The 27,708-nt window shown below is 40.5% G+C and overlaps 1 protein-coding gene across 2 annotated transcripts in view; it reads left to right on the top strand.

The window, feature by feature from the left end:
- Positions 1–27,708, top strand: part of LOC128766242 (receptor tyrosine-protein kinase erbB-4-like) — a 228,639-nt gene that overhangs the window by 151,203 nt on the left and 49,728 nt on the right. For both annotated transcript variants that reach the window (XM_053877738.1, XM_053877737.1), the window contains exons 5-15: positions 703–768; positions 6,553–6,671; positions 7,325–7,466; positions 10,104–10,217; positions 10,305–10,431; positions 11,272–11,345; positions 12,411–12,501; positions 14,106–14,305; positions 17,882–18,014; positions 22,570–22,663; positions 26,509–26,663. In XM_053877738.1, the coding sequence (XP_053733713.1) occupies positions 703–768; positions 6,553–6,671; positions 7,325–7,466; positions 10,104–10,217; positions 10,305–10,431; positions 11,272–11,345; positions 12,411–12,501; positions 14,106–14,305; positions 17,882–18,014; positions 22,570–22,663; positions 26,509–26,663 (1,315 nt within the window). The remainder of the gene's footprint in view (positions 1–702; positions 769–6,552; positions 6,672–7,324; positions 7,467–10,103; positions 10,218–10,304; positions 10,432–11,271; positions 11,346–12,410; positions 12,502–14,105; positions 14,306–17,881; positions 18,015–22,569; positions 22,664–26,508; positions 26,664–27,708) is intronic.

Raw genomic sequence — 27,708 nt, 5'->3', positions numbered from 1 at the left:
CCGCAGAATAAAGTCCAGGATTTGGAATTAGTTGCTCCAGTCTGAGATTTTTTTTTCATGCATCCTCACTAGTTATGAACCTTGAACGGGTCTAGATGAATGGATGGATATAGCTCCCATTTGTATTGAAAGTTCTGTTGAAAGTTCAATGAATAATTTCTGGACTATGTAGATTATCCACCGACACCTTGCTTCTTGATGAAACACAGACTAGGATACACATGGTGACGTCAATAATGGACCAGTCCATAGAATGTCGGATACCAAAATGTACTCAGCCAATCTGTTGGACTTGTTGTTTGTGTGTGTTTTTTTGAATTTTCTCTGAGGACACAGAGTTTGTTTGTAGCATTATCTACCAAGCCAACTGCTCAGAACACGGCACAATGTCAGTTCCAACTCAGTCAGAGTGAAGGTTGTTCTCATGCTATCTTATGTTCTTTATCTTTATTTTATTTCCTCTGTTTTATTTTTATTTTTAAGACAATCTGTAAAACAATCTTTAAAAGTCAAGCATTGGTATGTAAACGTATCACTGAACTGTGGTCTGAAAACGTGAGGAAAAAGCACAGCTTATTCAGTGTCGAGGCAAAACAACGCCATTTCCTCCCCTGTGACTGCTTAGACTGATGTTTAATGATTGTATTGTTTCATTTCGTTGCCATTTCAAATGCCAATATTTGTCTCTGACCTTCATTACAGGTCAGAGGTGTCACCGTTCCTGTAATGGCCGCTGTTGGGGACCCAAAGAAAACCAGTGTCAAAGCTGTAAGTCCATTTATGTGTGTGTTGAAAATGATTCGCCGAGCAAAAATCTTCCATCTTGACACTGCCACATCTTTGAATGGAGAATGTTGCCACTATGGAAAGTAAATGTGAAGTTTCTAGGTCAATAGTTGTAATTTTTAAAGTTATTATTGTTATATTTTTGGAAAAGTCACCTTATATTGCTGCTAAAAACAAACTGTTCCACTTCATATTGTTGTGCTCCAGTGACTTTAGATCTTATAACATTTAAAATGAATGGCTAAATTGTAAAGGAGCAGCTGTGGATGGTTTGGTGTCGTCGCTTCCTTCTCAGGCTAGTTTTTAAGGTGCAGCCAGTTGGAGGCTTGCCATGAAGATGTATTGGAGAGATTATGCACCCTCACTGAATCTGGATATTTCATGAGGAAAATGCCCATTTTTGGTCTCAACGCCCATTTTGACTGAAACAACAAAGTGGTATTTGATGGTGAGATGAAAGATGAAACCTGAATAGAGGTTGGAATAGATTCCCAACGCAGTCTCTTTATGTGTTTTTAATCTTTATTGAAGGGGAGCTTGTGATTGCTTCACTTGGCCCAATTAGACTTGAATCGTAGGAGAATTCCTGCGCTATAGAAGTGCTCCGCTTCCAGATGGCACCTTGCTCATTTATTTTCCCCGTTCATCACTGCGTGCCAGGGCCCTCGCCGGTTCCTGACATGACAAGATCCCTGCCCACTTGTTCAGCTGTTGTGATCTCATTAAGATAATGAAAAATGTACTGTTTGGCCGGAGCAGAGTGATAACATATCACAGAGAACTCCCGAGATTACTTCTGTCCATTCCCTGCCTGCCTCATCCGCCAACCAAAAGTCTCTTTCCCGCTGTTATGTCGCGTATTTAATGTTGACACGTGGCATGTATGGATGAAAACTCTATGGCTTATAGTGCTTGTGAATGTTCCATTGCCTGATGCTTGAATGGTGAATGCACATGAAGTACAAAATACACTATGATGCAGTGGTTTGGTTGCTGTGACTGTAATGCCACTGAATTTATTCAATGGTTCACTCTGCAACCAATAAAAAACAACCAAAACAACACTCACCTGTGGAACATACAAGAGTAAAACCAGTGTCCAATCGCTTTATACGACATGCAACGCTGTATTTACTGTACAACATATAGAGTAGATACTATTGTAGATAGTCAAGATTTATCGAGTTTAGTTGTACCTTGGTCTGTTCTAAACAAATCCAGAACTCACCATGTCCTGTATTTTGCTTTTAATTTCTGCCCTTTCCGTTTCAAATATTTGCAACTGGAAGCTAGATATTGAAAGTCTTTACGTGCATTATAGCTTAACAAACTCAGATGTATGAAGTCGTGTTTCGGTATGGTGCAAAAAGGTTCACTCTGCAACCAATAAAAAACAAAAAAAAACAAAAACAACACTCACCTGTGGAACATACAAGAGTAAAACCAGTGTCCAATCGCTTTATACGACATGCAACGCTGTATTTACTGTACAATATATAGAGTAGATACTATTGTAGATTCAAAAATAGTCAAGAGTTATCATGTTTAATTGTACCTTGGTGTATTCCAAACAAATCCAGAACTCACCATGTCCTGTATTTTGCTTTTAATTTCTGCCCTTTCCAGTTCAAATATTTGCAACTGGAAGCTAGATATTGAAAGTCTTTACGTGCATTATAGCTTAACAAACTCAGATGCATGAAGTTGTGTTTAGGTATGGTGCAAAAAGCCTGTCATTTTGTGAGATTGTTGGATCTGAAATAGTTTCCTGTTACTGTACTGTACTGTACTGTTCTACTGTAATAAGGGCTGGATACAGTCTAGACACTGCATTTAGCCCTCAGACTACGGTGCCTGTTCATTTTTGAATTTTACATTCATCGCCTCCAATTCTGTTGGATGCTTGTCCCTATTATGAACAGGTACAAGTCCAGGTTTACTAATAGAGCATCTACATTTCAGCTGACACACACCGTAAACACATGGTTGGAATGTAGTTTCCAGCCGTTTTTGTATTAGTAGACGGGCCATTGAAAACTCAAGTCTTGCTGCAGCCACCCATTTATTTCCTTGAGCTTGAAAACACATTATTGGTCATGTAAATGGAAACTAAGAAAGAACAGCTCCCATGACTGATTCTGCTGTTCATCGTCTGATAAAAATGGAAGCTTGCAGGCTTTTTTTTTTTTTTTAAGATAAATTCCTTTTGTGTTTGTTGTGATGAGTGTGTGTTCCGCTTCCCCCCTCGATATGGACGTTTAAAGCCGAATTGATCAACAGCCCTCCCTTCTCTCCTGGCAAGGTTATTTGTTTGACAAAGTGTCTTTAAAGTAGGGCGTTTCATTTTGTGCACCTTTTAATGGAATGCCACTGATGTTTGGTCGAAATGTGAGCGGAACGTTGTGGAGTTGAGACCGGCTTCCATCCATCACCGTGATGCCACCTTGTCATGGTGAATCTCAGAAGGTTTTAAATTTGTATGCTTTAAAAGAGACGTATTGGGCATAAAATGAAGGGCTGGAGAACAGAGGAAATTCCTCAGTCTGATCTGGGGGTCACCCTGCTCCCACCCCATCTAGAGAAAGTCTGGCCATGAAATCTCTATCGGAAAGTTTTGTGCTCAAATATGAAGTATTCATGAGTGAAGACCAGATTGTGACCTTTCTGGTGGTTGAATTTGTCAAGTCAATCTTGTTGAAAGATCTTAAGCTCGAAATGTAACTTACCTGAAGAAGTAATAGACGGATCATTTCTTGCTCAAGTACGCTTAAGCTAGCGCATGCAATTATGCTTGTAACTGACTCTACTCAAATATTGTGTGAGAAAAAAAAACAGCTTAGATACAGTTGCTTTTGGATCAAAACCTCTTTTCTTTCCCCAGTTACTAACTAGCTCATGGAAGAAACATTTGTTGTTTTACATGAATCTCATTTCTCCCTCCTTGCATCCGTACACAATGGAACCACCACTCTCTTATCTTGATCCTTATAAATAAACATCGAGGTAGGAAACCTGAGTCAGTTTAACAGTTCACATCTAATTAGTCAACTTAAAAGCCGAGAGGCTTCTGCACGAGCCACTTCAATCCCAAAAGCTGGTACTTTCAACAGAATTCAAGGGCCCTTGAAGGCAGCCAAGTAATTGATAGAGACAGTCCAAAAGCTTTATGAAGTAGTTCATTTCATGAAAAATGTAGTCCGCAATCGCCGTCATGTTTAAAGCAGCTGTCGACAGTCCAGCGTAGCGTTTGAGGCGCCGCTTTTATGTTGGTATTTGTGTGCAATATTGGGGTTAATAATATAGAGTAGCCCAGTGATGGTGGCGTTGTAGAGACTTTTATCATGAATCACTTCAGTCAAGGAACATTTTTGTTTGCTGCTCTGAAAATGGCCTCAGAAGGCTTTGGCTGCATATTCTTACTCAGATCATTGTCACATATTGACTTCTGTGAAGTGGATGATGTAGGCAGTGCAACAATGGACAGTACAACACAGTTAAAAATAAAACATGAAGAAAGTGGCTGATGTAGACATTGACCCATTGGGTGGCGCTCCTTATGGTTCCACTCTTAAGATGGTTTCATGTAGCATCAGACCTTAACTGACAATGTGCGTTTTGCACATGCTGTTTTTGCACTTCACAAACTGTCGCAGAAGGGGAAACATTTGATTCGATTGAAAAGCCTGTTGCATCGAAATGCATACTCTACACTCTGTTGCTCATTTGAAACCATGAGGATCTGCCCTTCTTGATGTTCAATAAAAGCATGCATGACATCATTGCAACTGCAACTGTACAGGAGTGGTGGGTGGATGAGGTATCATGAAACAGTATTGCAGTGTTGATGAAACAGTGTCCTAATTTTCAGAGGCCACTAGATTCCGCTCTTGGTTGAGAAATGATGTGAGGTTTCATTGAATTCCCTTCTCAACTCCAAATATCAGAATCAGAATCAGATTTATTGCCATGGTCAGTGGGAATAAAATAAAATAAAATAAAATAAAATAAAATAAAATAATGATCACGCTGATCACAAATTCAACAGTCTGACGGCCGAGGGGAAGAAGCTGTTCCTGTGACGGGAGGTTCTGATCTGAATCGACCGTAGCTTCCTGCCAGAGGGAAGAGGAACAAACAGTTCATGACCAGGGTGAGAAGGGCCTCTGGGTCCTGGAGACATACAGGTCCTGAAGAGGTGGCAGGCTGCAACCGATCACCTTCTCAGCAGACAGCAGACAGTGCCATCTGGTGGCCTCTGAGAATCAGGGCACTGTCTCATGAAGCCTCATGATCCCTTGAATACTGAGTCGTGGAACCTCATTAACCCATAGCTACAGTACTGTACAGTCGTACAGTAAGGACCCAGAGACTTAGGTCAAACTTCAGTATGGACGCTGATGCCAATAAACTCAGAGTGGCAAACAGTAAGACAATATGGTAGCAGTAATTCCTGCAGGATAAAGCAAGATTTTTTTATCTTCAAGGAACAGTATGCGCCCAGATATGCGTCAGAGGAATAGTGAGTCGGTGGGTGGCACTTCCTGCTAGGAGACGTCGGTATGTGAGAGCATGAGGGTGGAAACAAAGACAGAGGGGAGCTGTGGTTGTGACCTGTTAAGAGATAACTCCAAAAAAAAGTCTCTTGTCTTATACAAATTTAAATTTTCTGTCATTCTTGAGGCACACAAAACCTCCCCCTCCGTCCCGGGGGCGCCGGAAAAGATTTATAAGCAATGTGTTAAGAGCTGTGCGTGGTGGGGATGTTGCACCGAAATATCAGGTGAACCATAAACAGATGAGAGCCCACAGGGTTAGAGCAGCTACAGACGGGAAATAATGCAAGATTCAAACCACAATAAAGGCCTGAATGCACAATTAGATAGAGAGAGGGTCTTCAGCTGTAAAGGTAGAATCACTTGCCTGGAGGGGTTCATCTTCAAAAGCTTTTATATGGAGGTGTGCAATCATTTGCCCTTTTATTAAAATGGAGCCTCCGTCAGACGACGCACAAACACGACAGACTGCCTTCTTTTGTTCTTTGCAGTTGTGTAGCTACAAGTTCGACATCAACAAATGTTACATGTATCAAAGGCTTTTGTTTTTGAAAGAGATTGTCGCGTTTTCCCCATGGTTGAGGTACGAATAGGACTGGATTTGTTCTGGGTTTTGACTAGTCAAAGACCATGTCCTAAAGGTTAGCGGGGTGTCACCGACCCAGGTGATGTTTTGGAAGCCTCAGAAAGTCATGGATTCAAAACCCGATCTGGTAAACATTGTTGGCACTATGCCATCATTCTACACGCTTCATTCTGTATCTGTTTTTTTGCTGTCTGAAACTGATAAAATACATTATATTTTTTTTTCAATCCCTTGTAGTTCCCAACTACAAGAATTAGGAATCTATAAAAGATGCCAAATTTAGAGTCCGCAAAGTATCATATTTGACTGTTTTCCCAATATGATATCAATAGCATTTCAAATGCTAAAAATAATGTGAATAATTTCATGCATTCCCTGTTTTTTTTTTTTTTTTTTTTACAAATGAATGTTTAATTCGGGACATATGGCTTTGTTTTCATTTGGCGAAATTGAAATAAAAATTACAGATGGAATGAAATGCATAAATACAAATGCTGTATTTAATCTGTAATAACAGATTTGAATGCATCAGTTGAACAGCTGAAGCATTCAGCGAATTTGCGTTTCACGATTTATCGCAATATATGCATTATTTTCCTGTGTCTTTTCCCTTGTGTCTTTCTGCAGTAACCAAGACGGTGTGTGCCGAGCAGTGTGACGGTCGATGTTACGGCCCCTATGTGAGCGACTGCTGCCATCGCGAGTGTGCAGGTGGCTGCTTTGGACCAAAGGACACAGACTGCTTTGTAAGTAAACACACACATACGCTTGAGCTCACGCACTCAAGCAGAATCAGATATGAGATAGAGGGAGGCCATAGCATTTTCCAGTACAGAAAATGTGGACGTGGGCTGCATTGTTGTTTTGCCTTTTTTGTTTGTTATTTTATACAAATATGGAGAGATTATTTGAATCCAGTGATGCTTCCTCATGGCATGAGTCATTGTTGTGCAGACTTTTCCAGAGTCTGTTCACTGTGTGAGTCATCTCATTTCAGTTACATTGTTTCTGACACAGATTCTGTTGTCACTATTATAGCAGATATTTTCATTTTCTCTTGGTTGTTTTGGGGTTGTTACCTTTTGTGTAGTATCCAGTTACCTGTAAATCAAGAGTCTTCATGTCTTTTTCTAGTATAGATGATTATGCTGACACATTTATCCATGAAATTTCTTGAATATTAATAATTCTTCGCAGTATTCACTTGAAGATTTATGACGGTCTATGATGGATCTTTACTCATGAGCCATCAGAAGTGTTTTGGAACTCTAAAAATGAGCGATCTTGCTGAGCTCAAGGCAGATATGATGCTATTGAGATCTTGTGCATGTGTGTGCATATCTTATCAATGCTTTGACTGATGATGTCACGTTGTGTGCTTGTGTTAATGCGTTCACAGGCCTGTACGAATTTCAACGACAGCGGAGCTTGTGTGACCCAGTGTCCTCAGCAATTCGTCTACAATACCATAACGTTTCAGGTGGAACACAATCCAAGAGCAAAGTACACTTACGGAGCATTCTGTGTGAAGAAGTGTCCACGTAAGTGCTCCTTAAACACACATGCCACTATTGTAACATGCCCACAGTGAGATTTGAAGAGGAATATATGATATTCATAATAAAAAAAAACAATTTTAAAATGAGTTTATAATGATTTTAGAGGAAACATCTATAATAATTCTCTCTACTCAGTCTAGTACTGAGGCAGGCAGGGAAGACTGTGAGGTGGATGAAGGTGAAGGATCTGAGGGAATGAATTGGAGTGAAGATAGAGAGCAGGTCAGACAGATCAGGGAGGGGTGACGGTGCAGATAGGTTGATACAGTAAGTGAGCAGGAGGAGTGCGAGATCTTGTCTCTGTTTGTATGGGAGCCAGTCGAGGATGGGGTGACAAGATGGTGGGAGGCGATCTATGAGGTGATGCACGGTGGAGGAGATCAAAAAGGAGCGAGTAACTATAGTTAATATGAAAGATGAAGGAGAGATGGAGTGGGTGAATGTTTCAGAGGTCGAATGCTGGGTGATATTGTTTATGTAGGATGACTTTTGACCTCTCTCTCTCTCTCTCTCTCTCTCTCTCTCTCTCTATATATATATATATATATATATATATATATATATATATACTATACTACTATACGATAGTTATAGTTATATATACTACTACTATATATATATATTTCTGAGCATAACTATATATAACTATAACTATAGTAGTAGTATATATAACTATAACTATCGTATAGTAGTATAGTATATATATATATATATATATATATATATATATATATATATATATATATATATATATATATATATATATATATATATATATATATATGAATATCGAATGTGAGTTTGTGGGGTTCATTGGAACCTACATATCTATACTATATACTATACTATACTATATCTACTCTCCAGATTCATAAATGTTTAGGAGACCAATAGTCTAAATATCTAGTGCAGCTGACAGCAACGCACTTGGTGTCTGTTGTGACAAGCCGAAGAAGTCGCTGCCTCAAAATCTGGGAACTAAAGTCAGAGCGCATGTTTATCAGGCAACACATGAATTAATTTCATCATTTATTTGCTCTGAATTAATGCTACTTCATCAATGATCTGAGCACATTTGTTCATTAGTGGCTTCATTATGTACACGAGAGGGGGGAACAAACACATGGAAATATGTTGAACTGATGTTCATCAGTTTTCCCTCAAATATACAGCATCACTGTGAATGAGATAACAACATTGACCACAGTTTCTCCTTCACTTTCTATTCAGGGGTCACCACTGCAAGTCACCCTCCTCCACCTTAACCTTTTCTCACACCTATCTTCTCCATCTCCACCTTTACCACCACATCCATGACCTCATTGCTTGTCTCCCCCTTTATCTCTTCTTTTTCTGGTACCTCCATTTTTAATGTTCTTCATCGCCCCTGTTACGTCTCTTTGTCTCCACTAATATAGCCATTTTTGACCTTGTCCTCGTCTCCTCCTTATGTCAGACTCTCAACCCGACATCATCACATTCCTTGTCACTCCAACTGAGGGGTGGGCAATTCATTTCAGTGAAATATTTCGCTTTGATCTCACTATTTCAAAAGGCTGTGGCTGTAAATAAGAAAAATCTTCAGTATATTTGGGATGGGAGTAAATTTGCGTATCTAATCGGTATATTTGACCACACCAGGCAGCAGCCATAGTGAATTACATTACTTTAATAGATGTTTTTCTCATCCACATACCGTTCTACATCTGTCAAGTGGCAATGATGCTGACCGCTATTGCCGTTTTTTTTTTTTTTAAACATTCCCAAAAAGTGGTGTTTGACCATGCCCTTGCCAAGTCCTTGCATCTGGTGAAGCAAAGTATCAGGTCCACTATGCACTGCTTACGGACTGTTACAGACTTGCTGTCAATAAGCAGCGTCACTTTGGGTCTCACTGTACAATCTTCAGCAGTGAGAATTTTCCGCTTCAGAATCAGAGTCGGTACAATTCGCCGTCTTGCCACGAACCATAAAGGCTTAATGTGATGGAGGGGGAAAAATACACTCAAATAACAACGACCAAATGGAGAAAAAGGCTGACAACAGATTCCAGAAGTGTAATTATGTCAGTTTGTGTCTCATTTTATTTTACTGTATTTTATTCAAATATAGATTGTATTATTTAGAAAATATCATATTCATTTGGAAGGACTTGAAGAACTCCTTAAAAATACTTGAAAAAGAAAAAAAGAAAAGAAATGGAAGGATGGAAATTTACGTCCCTCAGGAACTAATGTTTTTTTTATTAGCACTAGTAATAAAAGTGGAATCGTAATTTAAAAAATGGTAACTTTCGAAAACATTCCTGCATGATATAATAGATATAACTCATTTTATTATGATCTTTAGAGGCCACGTAAATAAAGTCAAATGGCCTCATGTGACCCTGAAGCCACACTTTGCTCAGGTTTACTCTGGCTGGTCCTTTTCTGTCATCCCTGCCTGCACTCTCCTCTTCACCTCTTTACTGAAGCAAAAGTTGCTTAATATAACAGAAGATGAAGTCACCAAACATGGTGGACATGAAAATCTAGTTGTCATGTTAAAGGAACACACAAATATGAAGAAATGCCCGTTGCTTTTATTGTGTGCAGCTAACAATGTACACTTGTGTTTCAGACAATTTTGTGGTGGACCAAAACTCCTGTGTGAGAGCATGTCCCACGAACAAGATGGAGGTGGAGGAGAACCGCGTGAAGATGTGCATTCCTTGCACTGATATTTGCCCCAAAGGTGACAGAGAGGGTTTCCCATCTTTACTTTGCATCATGGGGGGGTGGATTCTTGTTCAAAAATAAACGTCTTGATTTCTTTCCCAAGCATGTGACGGCATTGGCACTGGCTCTTTGGCAGCGGCTCAGACGGTGGACTCCAGCAACATTGACAAGTTCGTCAACTGCACCAAAATCAACGGCAACCTGGTTTTTCTCATCACTGGAATAAAGGGGTGAGTTGTCCTGTTGCAATAATTTTGCACAATAACTTGTACAGTGATGTCTTTTGAACATATGCTTTGCTTTTTTTTTGCCTCAAATTTTATGTTCAAAATAGCATTTTGATGCAAAATAATGAATAAATGTGAATGAATAAATAATGAAATTATGAAATAAAATATAGATTTTTTTATGCAATTTAAGAAGACACCTCTCTCTCTCTCTCTCTATATATATATATATATATATCTATATCTATATATCTATCTATCTATATATATATATATATATATAGATAGATATAGATATATATAGAGAGAGAGAGAGAGGTGTCTTCTTAAATTGCATAAATTTATTTATTTTATTTAAATTTAAATTTATTTATTATATATATATATATATATATATATATATATAGAGAGAGAGAGGGGGGGGGGAATAAAAATGGAAAAATAAACAGGAACAAGTATGAAAATATTTATCTAAATGTGCTTAAATAGAAAACAATATAAACCAAAATGAGCAAATAAAAGAGGGAATAAATAAGACAAGATAAGAAATAATAAATAAGAAAAATAAGTGGAAATAAAAGTGGTTATATTAATTTACATTTAAGCTTATTTAGATTTATATTTCCATATTTATTCTGGTTTATTTTTCCATTGTTAGTTCCATTTTGTGAATTTCCCCTTTTATTTCCATTTCTATTTCCACATTTATTTTTTTATTTTGTCACTCCTGTTATTCCATACTGTTTAACTGTTGTACTTAAAGTAAAAAAGCCACATATTTTTGTACATATGGAAATTATTATAAATGTCTGTCTTTTTTAAACCTTATCTTCTAATTCACAGGGATGTCTATCTCAACATTGAAGCATTGGATCCTGAAAAATTGAACATATTTCGCACAGTTCGAGAGATCACAGGTGAATCACAGCTCTTGATCTGCTGTTTGTATAAGTGATTTCAGTTGAATCTACACCACATTTGCTTCAACATTCAGCCAGTGTACAGAAAAGAAAAGAGACCATCTTTTGGTTCAATGAACCCAATACAAATAACAAAATACGTTGTAATGAAACTACATTTTAATAGCTATTTTGTGGCATTTTCTTCCCTCTGAATCTAAAAATGTGTTTCCCGCAGAAGCAATAGTTAGCGTTAAGCGCATTTGCTGAAGGAGCCCCGCGCAGTTGAGCGTCCACAGTAAGAAATGCGGCTTAAGATGAAAGTCAGATGAGTCTTTCAATCTCCTGTCTCTCTGCTGCTTCTCCACTGGGAGTTCCAACATCCTTGAGCCCCACAACCCAGCTCCCCCCTCATGGACCATGAAGAAAACATGTGGAGCGCATTGTTAAGCCCTCAGCTTCCCTTTTTTTTTACCCTCCTGCATCTCTCCAGCTTGGCTTATTTCCACATCACCTACGTTTTACGACAGTGTGCAACTTATATCTCTCAATGCTGACACCAGTTTTTTTAGCATCTTAAATTGTCAATATTTTGGTCTCAGTATGATAATAAAACCATTCCTTCAACTGTTCGTCACATCGATATAAACCTACACAGGACGTAGAGATTGCAACTCTGCTTGTCAGATCTTGGAGCTGTCAAGACTCTGAGTTTTCACAGGCGGACGACCGGCCCCTCTGACCCTGAGGTCACCACAGTCACTGCTCTTGTTTTCAGCTGCGTGGAAGACGTTCTTCCTCAGAAACAAGCTATGTTTGACACACTGCCATTAAAGGAGGAAAATTGAAGCTTGAGGAATCTGACACACAATGGGTTTGTCCCGAAAAAAAGATCAGTCTCAGTCAGTGTATGTGATGTAAAGTAAAGTAATTCAACTGCATTGGAGGTCTGTAGTAAACCCAAGGTTGTTGCCATCACCTCACCAAATATGGGTTCCTCCGACTCTCTTTGACAGACAGGTGATTTCATCCTGTCTCCCGACTGGCGACTCATTATTCCCTTTATGTGTGTCTCTTATCCAGGGTATCTGAACATCCAGTCTTGGCCTGACAACATGACAGACCTGAGTGTCTTCAGTAACCTGGCAACTATTGGAGGGAGAGCACTGTACAGGTAAAAGCATGAGCTCCAGATAGATCATCATTGTTTGTCAAAGGTACAATGGAGCAGCGGAGTTGTGGGCACAGTACATCACTAAAATGCTCGGCATGAAGGGACTTTTTTTTTCTTTATGAGCTCACCCCACATACCAGGGATAGGCTCCGAACCCCCCTAACTCCAGTTGAGTTTAGTTAGACCTGAATCTATATTTACTGAAGCGAGCGCCTGCATTTGATCTGACTATTCCTGAATTAAAAGTGTCAGTTAACCCCTCTCCCCAGCCACTTCCAAACTCACAAAATTAAATAAATTAAAAATGTAGTCATGTTCCTCAAACTGTGTAAAGAACAGTTATTGTTATTCCCAGTAAATAGCACTAAAAACAATCAACTCAAAACAAAATAATGTCATCTTAATGTTCTTAGTTTCTTAAAATCCTCTTTTTTTTAGGTGTGGCATGAGTATATTTTACCACTAAATAATACTAATGTCACATATTAAAGTTATATGTTAGATATATTTACGATCCATTTGTTATCCATTTATTGCTTTCTTATTTTTTTTCCTTGAATGTATTTGTTTGTTTTGATCTGTGAGATCAGATACAGGTCACTATGATCTGGACCCTATCATTTCTCTAAAAACAGGATCAAGTCGGTGGTGGAAGAAGCATCTCTCTATGCCCAACTCTCTTTTATATTTGTTGAAAATGGCTCCAAAACGGTTTGGTTTGGCGACACCTTTTTGCCAATGACATTTCAAAAGTCACTTTAACCCAACATAATAATTCATCATGAACGTTTTGCGATTCCTCCCGAGCGGCTCTGAAACATTGTGACATTTAGACTGAATAAACAGAATGTTGTGCCTGGCAAATATTTGACAGCGTAGCTGTGTGGGCACTTCTCCAGATGATAATGGGAAGGCACCACTACAGAACACGGCCTGAATCCCACCTTTGCCCACATACATCAAACGGCTTTAACCCACCCACTCCGTAATGGCTCTTGTTCCCCAGTGAGAGTGTGCGAGTGCCAACCGCGTGTGTGTGTGTGTGTCAGCGTCCACACTGATGAATGAGTCATCTTACAAGTGTAATTAAAGTGGAGAAAAATATTTTTTATTCTCGACAAATGTCAGGCAGGATTGACTTCTCTGCCCCAGTTTCAAATGAAGAGGAAGGGCTATTTTGTATTGTGTGAGAGAGATGATCTCACACGCCCCTATAGATAACTATTCAAATGAGTGTGTGCTTCTTATGTAACCGTGCGCTGCCTGTGAAATGTCACTTTGCTTCTGCATATGTAGGTAGTTGCAGCTCACTTGCACCCAGTGACCACACAGCTGTTCCTCTAAAGACGGCATAAATACACACCAGCATATGTAAACAGAGCAACAGTTGGTGTTTGTTGAACTTCTCTCTTATATGTTTTACATCTACTTACTTGGAATTACACTGCATATTGTTGTATATATTACAGTTGAAATGCCGAATATATAATGATCTCATTTTATGTTACCTTTCACCTCATTTCTTATCCACTTGCTCATTGAGTTTTCCATTTAATTCCTCTGCTGCTCTGTCTCTTCTGCCTACGCCACCTCTTCCCTCTCAGCGGTATATCCCTGCTGGTGCTGAAGCAGCATGGCATCTCATCACTGCAGCTTCAGTCCTTGCAAGAGATCAGTGCCGGGAACGTCCACATTGCGGATAACAGCCAACTCTGCTACTACAACACCATCAACTGGACGCGGCTGTTCCGCGGCACCAACCAGAAAGTGTTGATTCGTAACAACCGGAGCCCAAAAGAGTGCTGTAAGTGAAGGCGTTACTACCTCCACCTATTAAGAAGTTTATTTTTCTGCTTGTAAAATAACTCAAAAGTTTTCGGGAAATGGGGCTACAAGAATTACAATAGCAAACTACATCCGCAAATGTGTTTACTGTGTGTGTTGTGCAAGCGAGTTGAGTAGCGCTCCAGTAGAGGTCGCCAACCCTTGGGCAACTGTGAGTAAATGACCACCATTAGGTTGGAAAACACTTGTGAAATAACGTCCTCAAATCACAGGAAAACCGAAAATTTAATGAAATTGAAATGAAATGAAAATATATTTTTTAAATATATTTGTTTCTACTCCATTGTCCTTCAGGGTACTTGGTCACATGACATTGGTGACCCCTGCAATGACATTGTAATAAAACACAATATGGGTGGGACAGATGGTACCACAAAATATCAGACTCTTTTTATCAAAAAGTATTTCAAGTAACTGACTAGTGTTTCTAGAATTAGACGGGCCCTCATCCCCCTGCAGGGCTACTCCCAACCACACACTCACTCCTGCTCACTCCAGTGATTTTTAAGACTCCGCTGTTGCTGTCAAAAGTCACACACTGCCCTTCTTGACACAACCCGGAATGTGTGCACTGGACTGTGTATATATGGATGGTATTGTGTGTTTTTATACTCCCAGTTTTTTTCTTTCTTACCTTCACCACAATGATGGCATCAGTTTGAGACCCATTTTTAGTCAGTGCCAGTTCAGAGATGAATTGCCGTCTCTTGTCCAAAAGGTTTTTTTTCTTCTTTTTTTTTCAACTCACTTTAAAGAAAAAAGGTAAAATTCATCTTCACACCTGCCAACACCCTTTTCCTCTGTTCTCCATTCCCCTTTTTTTTTTCAACAATATGGAGCTCTATTGTTTGAGGTCCAGAAAACTCAGTGTTGTACATTAGTTCCTCACTTTGAATCTCCCTGACCTCTGTCTGATTATAGTGGGGGAAAAAAAGGATCCCTTGAATTATGAATTATCAGAGACGTTACATCCAGCGCAGCTTTGTTGCCACAGAGGCATTGCCTTCAGCTTGCATGCGGTCAGGGACTCCATCGCACCAGGGATCTCTTGGATAATGAAAGCCCAGTGAGGAAAGAAGAAAGGAAAATAGACCAGAAAAATGTTTGAATTGTGTCAGAAAGAAGTAACTTCCCTTTGAGGAGAGTTGACTGATGGGGATCAAACAAAGAGAATTCACCCAAGATAAGGGTAATTATACCATATACTGTATATTATGTATTGGTTTTGAGGCGATGATTAAATCACATTATTTCTTATTAATCTTGCCTCACATCACAGTTAAAACATTTAATATCGTGCCAGATTATTGAAATGATTTCATCCTCCAGTTCCAGATTCATGGTGTTTCATGGCGTCATTGTTCTATAATATTTAATGTCTTCTAATAAGCACCCCGATGAGTCAGTTGAGGTGGTGGGGGTACTTCATGAGGATGCCCCCTGGACGTCGTCCTTTAGAGGTGTTTCAGGCGTGGCTAGCTGGGAGGAGACCGAGGGGTCGACCCAGGACCAGGTGGAGAGATTATATCTCTACACCGTCTCTGGATGCCCCAGTTGGAGCTGGTGGATGTGATGATGTGATGCACGGCCTTTAGAAGGTGCTGCCCACGCAACCCAGCAACAGATAAGCGGATAAGGATGTATGGATGGATGGATAATAAGTACCCATCTTCGAAATGCACCAATGTCGGCTCAGCGATCCGTTTCTAGCCATCGAGTTTCTGAGCATGATTTGGTTGATGGAGTTTATTTACATTAGTCATCGGCTTGTTTGCGAAGGCGGCAGACAAAATTCGCCAGGGGACTCTATGGACAATGATGTTTGTTGATGATATAGTCGTAGTGGAAGTATATTGAGTCCGATTTCTACCACCAATTTCAGTATATGAATTTTCAGATTGTCAATGAAGACGCCTTTTTTGGCCTCAAAATCACTTTGTTGCTCACAGTACTTCTTGAATGCCTGTATCCGAACGTGGCTCACTTATGTGCTCGCTCAACATTGAGACTTTCACTGGTGCATCACTTACAGCTACCAAATATCCCCTCACAACGAAAGACACACGCGTATGAGAGTTGCATAGTGGTTGAGCGCAAGCAACTGAGAAGGTGTTAGAACTGCAAAGTGATTTATTGAGTGCAGAAGAAAATGTTTCACGTTCACACATTTTGATCTCTGAACTTGTAATGCTGACCACACCATCGGCTCTTCAAAAAAAAAAGAAAAACTCAACTCAACTTTGCCTTTTGAAGTATATAGCTAGCTTGTTTGTTTGAGTTATTTTTAGGGCTGCAACCATCAACTGTTTTGAAAGTCAGCAAGTCTACCGTGGCGATTAGTTGACTAGTCGGCACGTGATGTGCGCAGATTGATGTACAGACTGCATTTCCGATTGTAGTGCTGTAAATAGTCATAAAAAAAGACAATGTATGTGAAGTGTTGTAACACTTGTATACTGTTAAATGTTATTTTGAAGCTTTATATTAAATGTTTTATAGTACAAAATATGGTGGGAAAGGTATGTGTCCTTTGATGTGTCCTTTGTAAAATGGTTTCATACTTTTGAAGATTTGAGTCACGATGCTAGCCTCAGCAATTTCCTGTCTTACAGACTATGCTAACAGAGCAATGACGTCACAACTAGTCAGCTCATGAACCTGTTATTTAATGGTTGAATATAATCGTAGTAGCCCTGGTTATTTTCCATAAAGACCAAAACTAGGTCTCACAAAGTGTCTGGTTTGTGACATACATTGCCACTAGACCACTAGTTTTTCTTCACTAGGCTTTCCGACAAGCAGATATATAAACATTTCTATTGTTTCAAAAATGTCCAAGTGGAATATAATGAGGCAGAAGGAAGGCAATTTAAGGAAGAATGGAAAAGTGAATATGTATCTGCGCTTCAAGGGGAAGCGCTGCTGTGTTATGTTGTGTCGCTGGTGAAGGAAGTCATGAATTACATTTTGTCACCAAACCGCAACTTCAAATTTATCCTCCAAGATTACAGCAACAAGAAAGCAGATTGATCTAACAATGTTTTTAGTTTCCTGCCATTTTAATGGACATCCATAAGATGACCCATGTTAATTGTACAACAGTGGCGTTGTTTAGACCTCCAAAAAGCCCCTACAAATGAAGAAAAACTGGCGCTGGTGCTGCAGCTCGGTTCCTCAAATAAATATTTAATGGGATGAATTATGAATGACATTAAGATTTTTAATAATCTCTTCAACAAATCGACTCATCTGGTGGACGACTGCAGGTTCTTTATAATCCACTCAAGTGCTAATGGCTCCTCAATGTTATCCTCGTAAAAAGGAAGCTTCAACAGACGCTGCAAGCCTCTTTGGAACTGTGAATTATGTTTACATAAAATATGAATATAAACATCAGTATTCAGACGCTAATTTTACATCTGGTTATGTTGTTTTACTACGACACAATTATGGATTTTTTTTTTCCATTTGCAACAATGATAATTAGACGTTGAATATCATAAATAATGCATTTTGTTTTTGTGTTTCCATGCAGCCAAGGGACGCATGGTGTGCGACCCGCTGTGTTCAGACGGCGGCTGCTGGGGTGCTGGCCCGGAGCAGTGCCTCTCATGCCGAGACTTCAGCCGCGGACGGACTTGCGTGGAGAAGTGCAACCTTTATGAGGGGTGAGTTAAGAGTGGAAATGGCTGCACACTCACAGCATGTGCTCGCGCAACTCATTGTATAATTAAAGCCCAAAAATTAATATGTTACTGCGAGGGCTTGTGTTACCATTCAGTGGATGCATCTGCGGATGGGCCGACGTTGTATATTGGAGTTGTGAAAAACTGGTGACATTTAAATTTAGCTGCACATTTCTGAGACATTGGTTATGGATGTATTAAGGATTGTCATTATGAGCAGAAATGCTTCATGGACTTCTTAGATGACCGAAGCGGAGAGAGGTGGAGTGTGCTGTACTGGGCAGGAGGGCTAGGCGTGTCACTGCGTGTCACAGTCACTGCTTGCGCACGGGGCCACGCCGTGCCTACCTGTCCACCTGGACGCCGGTGCCATCCTCGCCAGCTGTCACCTGCATGTCGCTATGCTTCTGACATTTGTCTTCAATGTTCTTTCCTTCAATACATCACAAGTGGAGCGCAGTATTTACGTGTGTGGTTCAGGAATCTTGACTGTCGAAAACGTGAATTTTAGGATGCTCTCGTTCAAGTGGTGAGATCGAGACGATAATAAATGACATGAAAATGAGACAATTTCTTGCATGAATTAGAACCAACTGTGGATGAATCTATGTGTACTTCATGAGAGTCAATCCAAATTTCTATTGGCGACTTCATTCATTTACATGAACGCTTCCTAACAGCAATTCTGATGAGCTTTACTTATTTTGGAACTCTCTTTTATCTGAGCGTGGTTGAGTAGTAGCAGCCCTACAGAGGTAGGGGCAACAGTCATGTATAAAATTAGAGGTTAAAGTCAAAGTAGTGGGACCCAAAGGCCTCAATGAATGAGACACACCAAGCGATCAGAGTAGCAAAGAATGATATTTAATTTTAACAAAGAGTTCACAATAATCAAAACACAAGATCGAAGTATACAAACAGAAGGCGTCGCCGAACCGGGAGAACAAAAGAAGAAGAAGGTGCAAAACAGAAGGCGTCACCGAACCAGGAGAACAAAAGAAGAAGAAGGTGCAAAACTGAAGGCGTCACCGAACCGGGAGATGTACTCGAACGAAACCAAGTCCAACCAAAAGCGTCACCGAACCGGGAGATGTACACGAACGAAACTAAGTCCAACCAAAAGCGTCACCGAACCGGGAGATGTACACGAACGAAACTAAGTCCAACCAAAAGCGTCACCGAACCGGGAGACATACTCGAACGAAACTAAGTCCAACCAAAAGCGTCACCGAACCGGGAGATGTACTCGAACGAAACTAAGTCCAACCAAAAGCGTCACCGAACCGGGAGATGTACTCGAACGAAACTAAGTCCAACCAAAAGCGTCACCGAACCAGGAGATGTACACGAACGAAACTAAGTCCAATCAAAAGCGTCACCGAACCAGGAGATGTACTCTAACGAAACTAAGTCCAACCAAAAGCGTCACAGAACCAGGAGATGTACTCGAACGAAACTAAGTCCAACCAAAAGCGTCACCGAACCAGGAGATGTACTCTAACGAAACTAAGTCCAACCAAAAGCGTCACCGAACCGGGAGATGTACTCGAACGAAACTAAGTCCAACCAAAAGCGTCACCGAACAGGGAGATGTACACGAATAAAACTAAGTCCAACCAAAAGCGTCACCGAACCGGGAGATGTACTTGAACGAAACTAAGTCCAACCAAAAGCGTCACCGAACCGGGAGATGTACTCGAACGAAACTAAGTCCAACCAAAAGCGTCACCGTGGAATCTGATAAATACAAGACACAATGATCAGGAATAAAACAAGATCCAAACGCAATCGTCCAAACGAACACTCCAGAAAACACCAAGAGCGAGCGAACGAGAAGAAGGATACGCGGAAGCCAATTACCTAGATACGTGTTGATTCCATCTGGCACACATTGCTGGAACCAAGGTGCTTAACAAGGAGAGGACTGGTGATGTGTGGATCAGTTCCAGCTGTGTGCCTTAATCCAAGCGTGAAGCTCCAACAAAACAGGGGAACAGGAGGGAGAAGAAAACGGAAGTGATACAAAATAAAAGCGAATCATGACAAAAGTACTCAAATGAAAGTAGCAAGAAAAGTCTCAGCTGGAGGTACCTGAAATTTGTGTGCAGGCAGTTTCAGTGAAGCTCATGAATCCATCACTGACACTAGTCTGAGACCCGCTGGTGGACCTTCACGTACTGAAGACTATTGAGCTACTTGTGTTACCTGCTTTCCTTAACAATCTAAAATAAACATGTAAATATTTGTTTTCACATGTACATTTTTCTCAGTTTCTTGACCTGACCAAGCGCCACGTGTGTCAGTCACTCGCTCCCCCTTTACTCAATGTAGACTGACTAATCTCGCACGACCTCAACAGAAAAAAAGGAAAGGTGTCCGCTCGTACACGTGAGTGGGCACCTCTGGAGTTCACCTCGAAGAGCCGCCTCTCAGGGCCTCTACATGCCGGAAAATCAGCTGCATATATAGTGGTGTCACTCGGTGGATGTTGTTTTTATGCATGAGAAATTCTCTCTGTTTCCTGTCAGCTTATGAAGTGGTTAAAGTGCACGTGTCACACGCTGAATGCGTGAGACTTGAGAGCCCTGTATATATCACTTGAAAAAATGTAATGGTATATTCTTTTTTTTTATCTGTCATTGACCGTTTAGATTACTTAGATTTAGACATTTGTTTATCATGAATTATGTTTCTTGGACACCAGCACTCAACTATCAAGCCGGAAAGAGACTGGAAATGTGCACAGTTTCAGCAGTTAGAACCCAATAAAGTGATCTTCACGACCAGATGAAACACCACCAAAATGTGATCCATCCCTTTGTCCCATTTGTCCCGAAATTTTCCTTCAAATATGCTCATAACTTTTCAAGTAATTTTACCTTGAAAAAGAGAGAAACAACACAAAATAAAGCAAAAGAGACAATATACATTCTAAGAGTCAGGTAGAACAAAAATAGTCAAGACAAAGACAAAGTTAATGTACAGATATATGCAAAATTAACACATGAAATAGTCTACATTTATAAACGTGAAGGTACATTTACACCTCAAACAACAGCAATGAGCATGAGCTCATACCCTCCACAGCTGTGGGGAACCTCCATCTTTAAATGTCAAACACACTGTGCCACAAGGTCAAAACATGCAGAAGAATCAATATGAAACTTTAATGAAATGCAGTGTTGCTGTATACTCGAACAGACGGTGAAACTTGTAAAGCCGGACGATAGCATTTATTATTGCGCTCTGCACACACTCAGACAAAAGCTCATATCCCCAGACTCCTGGAAGGTTTTATGAAGCAAACGGAGCTTAATTAATATTCATTTAGTTCGGTCCCTATGGGCCTTTTTTTTTTTCAATGGAATAACAGTTTTCTCATTGCTATCCAAGCAAGAAGTCCTCAAACCCCCGCGTCCTCTATGAGAAAGGCAAAGTGCCATTGTGGTCCAGCGAAATGACTTTGCAAAGCCACTTTGCTGTTGCAGTATTTTAAGGGAATTGAATACTGAGGCACTAAATATAATGGATTTCTGAAAATGGTCGCAGACGTTGAACCTCTGAAATGCTCTGCGCTGATGGAGCGGTATGATTTCAGTTGGACCCCTTGGCCCCGGATGGCCCGTTGTTATTTGTGATGCCTCACATTAATCGATGAGTTGACAACCTGGGGGCCGCAGTGCGTCAACACAGTTTCCCAAAGTGTGGTCTCTAACAGTAAAAAATGATGCCTGGAGGTGGCAGGGTATAAAGCTTCCTTCGGTCTGTCTGTCTCCATAATCACGTGTCACGTTGCCAAGTCATGGACACGCCCTTATTAGCTCTATATTCAATTGGATTACATTTTATCTTGTGGCTTTAATCCTCTCACCGTCAAATATTTGTTCAAGAAAGACTTTGGCTGTGTTATCTCAAACATTTATCTATCTTTTAGCAGTATTAGTTGAAAACAGACTGGTGGTATTCAATGAGATTTTCTGCAAACACTAACATTGGGAAATATTTAGTGGTGTTCCAAGTGACCATCCAGATCATGTGCACTCTGAAAAGTCACTGCCCTCTTTCTCACTGTTTAAGGCAAGCTTGGACGACTTTCACTGGATGTCACCATTAATATTATCAATGGGATTTCAAATGCTAAAAGTGCTGCTTTTGAGTGACACAAATATGTCTGTCCTTTGTGGTGACGTGTCTTTGTAAATTGTTGGCCTTGCATCATGTTTGTGTCGTAACTTCTTCATTCTGTAAACATTTAATTGTGAATTACTTGAGCTCTATTGGTGTCAAAGGTGTTTTGCTTTGCTTGATTTCTCTTTTCAAAATAGGTCGAGACAAGTCAAGGAGAGTTGTCAAACTCTCAGCTCAATTACTCGTCTCTTGTTTATCATTTTCTCCTTTCATTCAAGCAGCTGGATTTCATTTTTAAATTGCCTGTTCGTCCCCATTGTGGTCTCCCGCAGTCCATTCACTGCTCATCGTCTTGACTTCCCCCCTTTTATCTCTCTGTCCTCTCACTCTCCCCTTTCGTATCTCTCAGGGACATTCGCGAGTATGCCAACGGGTCAGCGTGTGTGGAGTGTGACGCCCAGTGTGAGCGAGCTGACGGTGACTCTTTGACCTGTCACGGTCCGGTAAGCTCTTTTCTCTGCCACTGCAATATTGAAGAAGCTTTTAAGTATTCATGTCAGTCACGCCGGCCTTTGGAATTCACCAAAAGTGAAAGACTTTTTTTTTTGAGAGTCCATGCTCTTAGTGTACTCTGCAATTTGACCTTGGCCATTCGGTAATGTAGCTTATCTGTTGCTCAAGGTCAGATGTGAGAAGGATCCTTAGATTTTATAGTGCAGTGTGTGGTAAACATTTATGTAGAGCAGCTGACCGTGTGGAGGATTTTAAAGATGACTGCCACAGCGCAGGCATTCCAGTGACGTGACAAAGATCAACAAAATGAATGTTTTCTGACCCCCCCTCCTCAGGCATGATGGTGTTCCAAACTTGTTTTTGGAACCCTGGAGAAGTCATGTCATTGAAGCTGCTTTGGATTTGCTTTTGAGTCTCCTACATGTATGAGCCATTATCCTTCATGAAGTATTCATGTAAAAGATGAAGGGATACATCACGCAAAAGTTGAGCCAGAATTTCATTTTTCAAAAGACAGGATTTGCTATAACGCTTAAGTGTTTTTCAAGTGTTTTTCCCATCAAAAGAAAGCCATCAAAATGTGGGATCACTTCACATTTCACATTTAAGGAAAAGGAATACGCTGCATTATTTTACTAATATAGTAACAGCTACTACTAACTCACTACTAAGATTAATATCCCCATAATCCCATTTCATTTCCACAAGCTCGGCAGCATCTGTGTAACACCAGAGGATGTCGCAACGTCTGACCTTCATCTTGGTTTGCTCCATGTTTCCCATGACCATTTTCCGCTCCTGAAACCACACCAGCAAGAAATATGACAACGCGATTGGCTTGTCACGAGCTGGTGAGCATTAGTGGTGGATTCTGGCGGCGCGTTGGCCCGAACTGGTTCTCAACTGATTAACCTCTAGGTTAAATCAGTCAATTATGATGTCACTTTGTTAGAGTGTAATGACTCAGGCAGAGGAACTAGATTTTGTCAGGATGAAAGATGAGATCAGACCTGGGTGAAGTGCTCATGAAGTCACTGCGAAACTATAAAGCCATGTAAAATGTTTGTATTGACTGTGTATTAAAAGTAAAAATAACAATTTTAAATGAAAAAAAAAGAAATTCAAATCGAATAACTGCATGGTGCAGCATTTGATATCTTCATGTTTATTATGTCTTTCTTACTGAAATATATTTAATAATTCTCTTTTTCTGCCTTGGCGGCCCACAAAACCACCACATGTAATGTGGCCCCTAAGGAAATATAATTGGAATAGACTCCCTCCTGCTGTCCCCTTGAGCCTATTTTAATTTGACTCCCAATGATATAAAGATATTTGAAATGCTAGTTTTGACTGAAAATCACCATAAAAATCCAAATGAGCTGCTTTGGGGTTCGCGCTCTCTGCGTGCTTTTTCTTTCTCTCGTGTCATTACGACGCCCTGTGTTAACGGACCAAACCTTTTTCCGGCACCGCATGTGCTGCGCACTCAGACAAGCGGATTAGCGTAATCACATTATTGCTGCGGCGCTCGTGGCAATTACATTACACACACGCACAAAGTGTTTCGATTGCCTCAACAAAAAGCTTCCGCTTTAAAATCTAGCTCTAAATAAATTGCACTTTGTCTCAGCGTGCATCATTACCATCCTCCCAAATACGCCTGGCTTGAGTTCAGGTGAACCAGTAGCTATGAAGCGACCATCCATGTAGAAGTATTGTTAGAGAGGGGTAATGTGTTTGTGATAGCCCTGACTTTGAAACTCTCCACTGCCTTTTTTAGGTAGTTTTGTTTTTTGGTTATAATGAAAAATCATCTTCCATTATAATTGTATTACAATTTTTCTTAATAACAAGACCCTATTCCATCATGAAACTAAAACTCAGCACCATTTGTGAGGGTTTGGGAGCAAAAACACAGTCACTTGTAAACAGGAGTCCAAATGTCTCCATTGTCCAAAATCCAAAATGTCCAAGGTTGTAGTATTCTGGAAATCAAAAGCACACATCGATGTCAGAACAACGTCTCTCCAGAAGTGAAGAGGTGCCCGGTGCGTGTCCAGCTCTGAATGTGCACTTCTGTGCAGTTTGGCTGTGACAAAGTCATAAACCAAGTCACGCTCTGTCCCAGACCCGCCTCATCCCTGTCCCAGCTCCAGCCCACAACAGGACATCAAACCCTGGAGTGAGCGCTCCAGCCTCGGAGGTGTGGAGAGCGAGCACCTGTGACACTCTACCACGGTCCAGTGCGGAGGGGTCAGCTGATCTGTCCGCGCATGTCAAGTTTTTCCGGCTTTTTTCGGGGGCATTCGAGTTCTGGATTTTCGTTCGAGATCCGAGGCAAAAAAATCTCGAATTTTTTGTTCAAACTCCGATTTTTTCGATGTGTAGGACGTTTGAAAAATGAGGTACCACTGTATCCTATATATATATATATATATATATATATATATATATATATATATATATATATATATATGTATGTATATATATATATATATATATATATATATATATATATATGTATGTATATATATATATATATATATATATATATATATATATATATATATTGCACCAAGTTTGAGTGTATTCTGTGAATTTCTATTTTTTGAGGTTCAGCTAGCCAGGGAAAACAGAACCTGAATAACAGATGGTACTCTTCTTTATTTTAACAATAGAATATCATTATGATGTGCCAAAAAACATGAGACCCATGCAATCTAATCTCCTAGAGACCTCTAAAAAAGTGCCTAGTCAGCGGACGAGATAGAAGACGGTGTGCTCACAGTTTTCAGGGGTACCCTGATATAACCAGTGTCTGACCAATTCTTCAAATGTGCCCCACCTGGGCTGGATTTTTATGAGTCCCAGTGGGGACGTTGGACAAGCCAGGACATACTAATGTGTTCGCGTCATGCTAGCCCACGCTCCAGATGTCTTCCTAAGTGAGAAAATAGGTATTTAAAACATAGGACTGTAAAGATCATTGACTAACAATAATTGGAGTATCAGTACTTCATGGCGTGAATGTTCCCTGCTCCCACTTGGGCACGAAAGCTGTGAGCTTTATGGCTAAGGTTCGCCACGCTCAGAGACGCCCTGCCATGCTAATACGCCCGTGAGGAGGCTCATAAAAGCAAAGTACTGAGATTACCATTGAAGTACACAAGCGCAGCATGGCACCGATTTCCATAATGATACATAGCAGATGCATGTACACTTGCTGCTTAATGTGTGTAGTTTCATCCCAGGAAAACACTCTCAACTTTAATCATGGAACCCACCAACATAATTTATCTGGGTGCCCCTGACCGAGTGTAAAGATTCCTTCAAGTAAACAGTGTTTGTTTTTGTCCATGCAGAATTTGGTCATGCTTTTGAAGTGCTGTATGTTTCTCATGTTTATCTGTGTGTGTTATTCTGCGCTGAGATGTTCTTCAAGCCTGTGGATTAGACGTGGTCTGTCTCAGTGAGCGCTCCTCTCCTCCCGTGCCTCCTCCCCTTCCTATATTGGCTCCATAAATCCTGGTCGAGGCGGATAGTTATGGTCATTGTGAGTGCTGTGAGCAATGGTTATTATCTGCCTCCTCCGCTCACCCTGCTTTATGTGTCTCGTTTGCTCCCCCCATCTTTCTGTCTCTCTCCTCTGTCCACTTTCTTATTCCGTCTCAGTCCTCTCCACTTGAATACCACTCGTGCTCCTCCGTCCAACAGCCTTTTTTACCACTGTTTATTCAACAGAGTTTGGTTCAGTTGTTACTCACATGACTTCATTGCAGTGCAAGTGCTTTTATGGATGTTGCATTATAACGTGTATTTGTTTTTATCATAGGGCCCAGAGCACTGTGTGAAATGCCTTCATTTCAAAGACGGACCCAATTGTGTGGAAAAGTGTCCAGATGGGTTACAGGGAGCCAACAGTTTCATTTTCAAGTATGCTGAAGCCAACAACGAGTGTCACCCTTGCCATGCCAACTGCACTCAAGGGTGAGTGAGGATGACTTTTCCATTTCTCCTGCTCAAAAGCATGCACATGACTGTACTTGTATCTTTTATTTGTCTGTATCATCTCTACTGTAGAACATGCTGATGATGAATGTCAAAAAGCAGGGATTACCATGGAGGATCGACGTGACTTGAAAGATCAAAATAGACTAAAGAAGGGTGACTTGCTGTGGCAACCACAGAACAAAAATGGAGAAAAGCAAAAAACTGTCCATATTGTTGAGATTCATGTTGTTCAACTGCAAAGTTTCCGTGTGGAGCCGGACCAGAATACTAGTACAGGTGCAAAGCAGTTGTTCGGACCTTTAGATGGAGCACTTGATCAACATAAATTATGAATTGACTTCTGCACAGTTATGCATTGTTGCCCCTAACTTCCGTGCTAATAAATAAACGTCTTCAATAAGACATGGAAATTGTATTGACAATTTGAAAGTGGACTTTTCCGTCCTATGCTGATGCCAAAGGCAGCCTTCAGCGGTGCATGTTGACGCATTGGGTTTTCAATTGATGCACATGTTCCACCTTCCCCGACAAATCCTGACAAGGTTGGGGTTAGGTAAGCCATCATATGGCCCTCCTTCCACAGGAAAGGGGGACAGCCACATAAAAATGTATATATTGCAAGGGACGCCAAACGTCTCCACCGTGCCTCGCCATGCTCCTCACACATCAACCTCTCTTTTTTACTCCACTGAACCACCCATGTGTCAACATGAAACGCAAAAGCATACTTTAGTTGTCAGTACAGGACGCAAAAGTCTGCTTTCCCATCTTCAATATACTACACCATGGGAGTGAGGATGAGTTGGATGTGGTAAATATATAATTTGCTTTTTGTCATCCCCAAAAACACGAACTAGAACACCCAAAAAATGCAAAACAACAAGCGGTAATGCCATTCTTCCTCTTTACAAGCAGGAAGTCATTGAGTGTTGGCTTGATAACTTACTTTTAGCGCCAGCAAACTCTACTGCAATTGTAATTGCAATGTCTACCTCATGTGTAATATCAATAGTGTGAAATT

The sequence above is a fragment of the Synchiropus splendidus genome, chromosome 10, assembly GCF_027744825.2.
Source record: "Synchiropus splendidus isolate RoL2022-P1 chromosome 10, RoL_Sspl_1.0, whole genome shotgun sequence".
Taxonomy (NCBI): Eukaryota; Metazoa; Chordata; class Actinopteri; order Syngnathiformes; family Callionymidae; genus Synchiropus; species Synchiropus splendidus.
The sequence above is the reverse complement of the archived record's forward strand: the minus strand, read 5'-3'. Positions and strand labels throughout refer to the sequence as shown.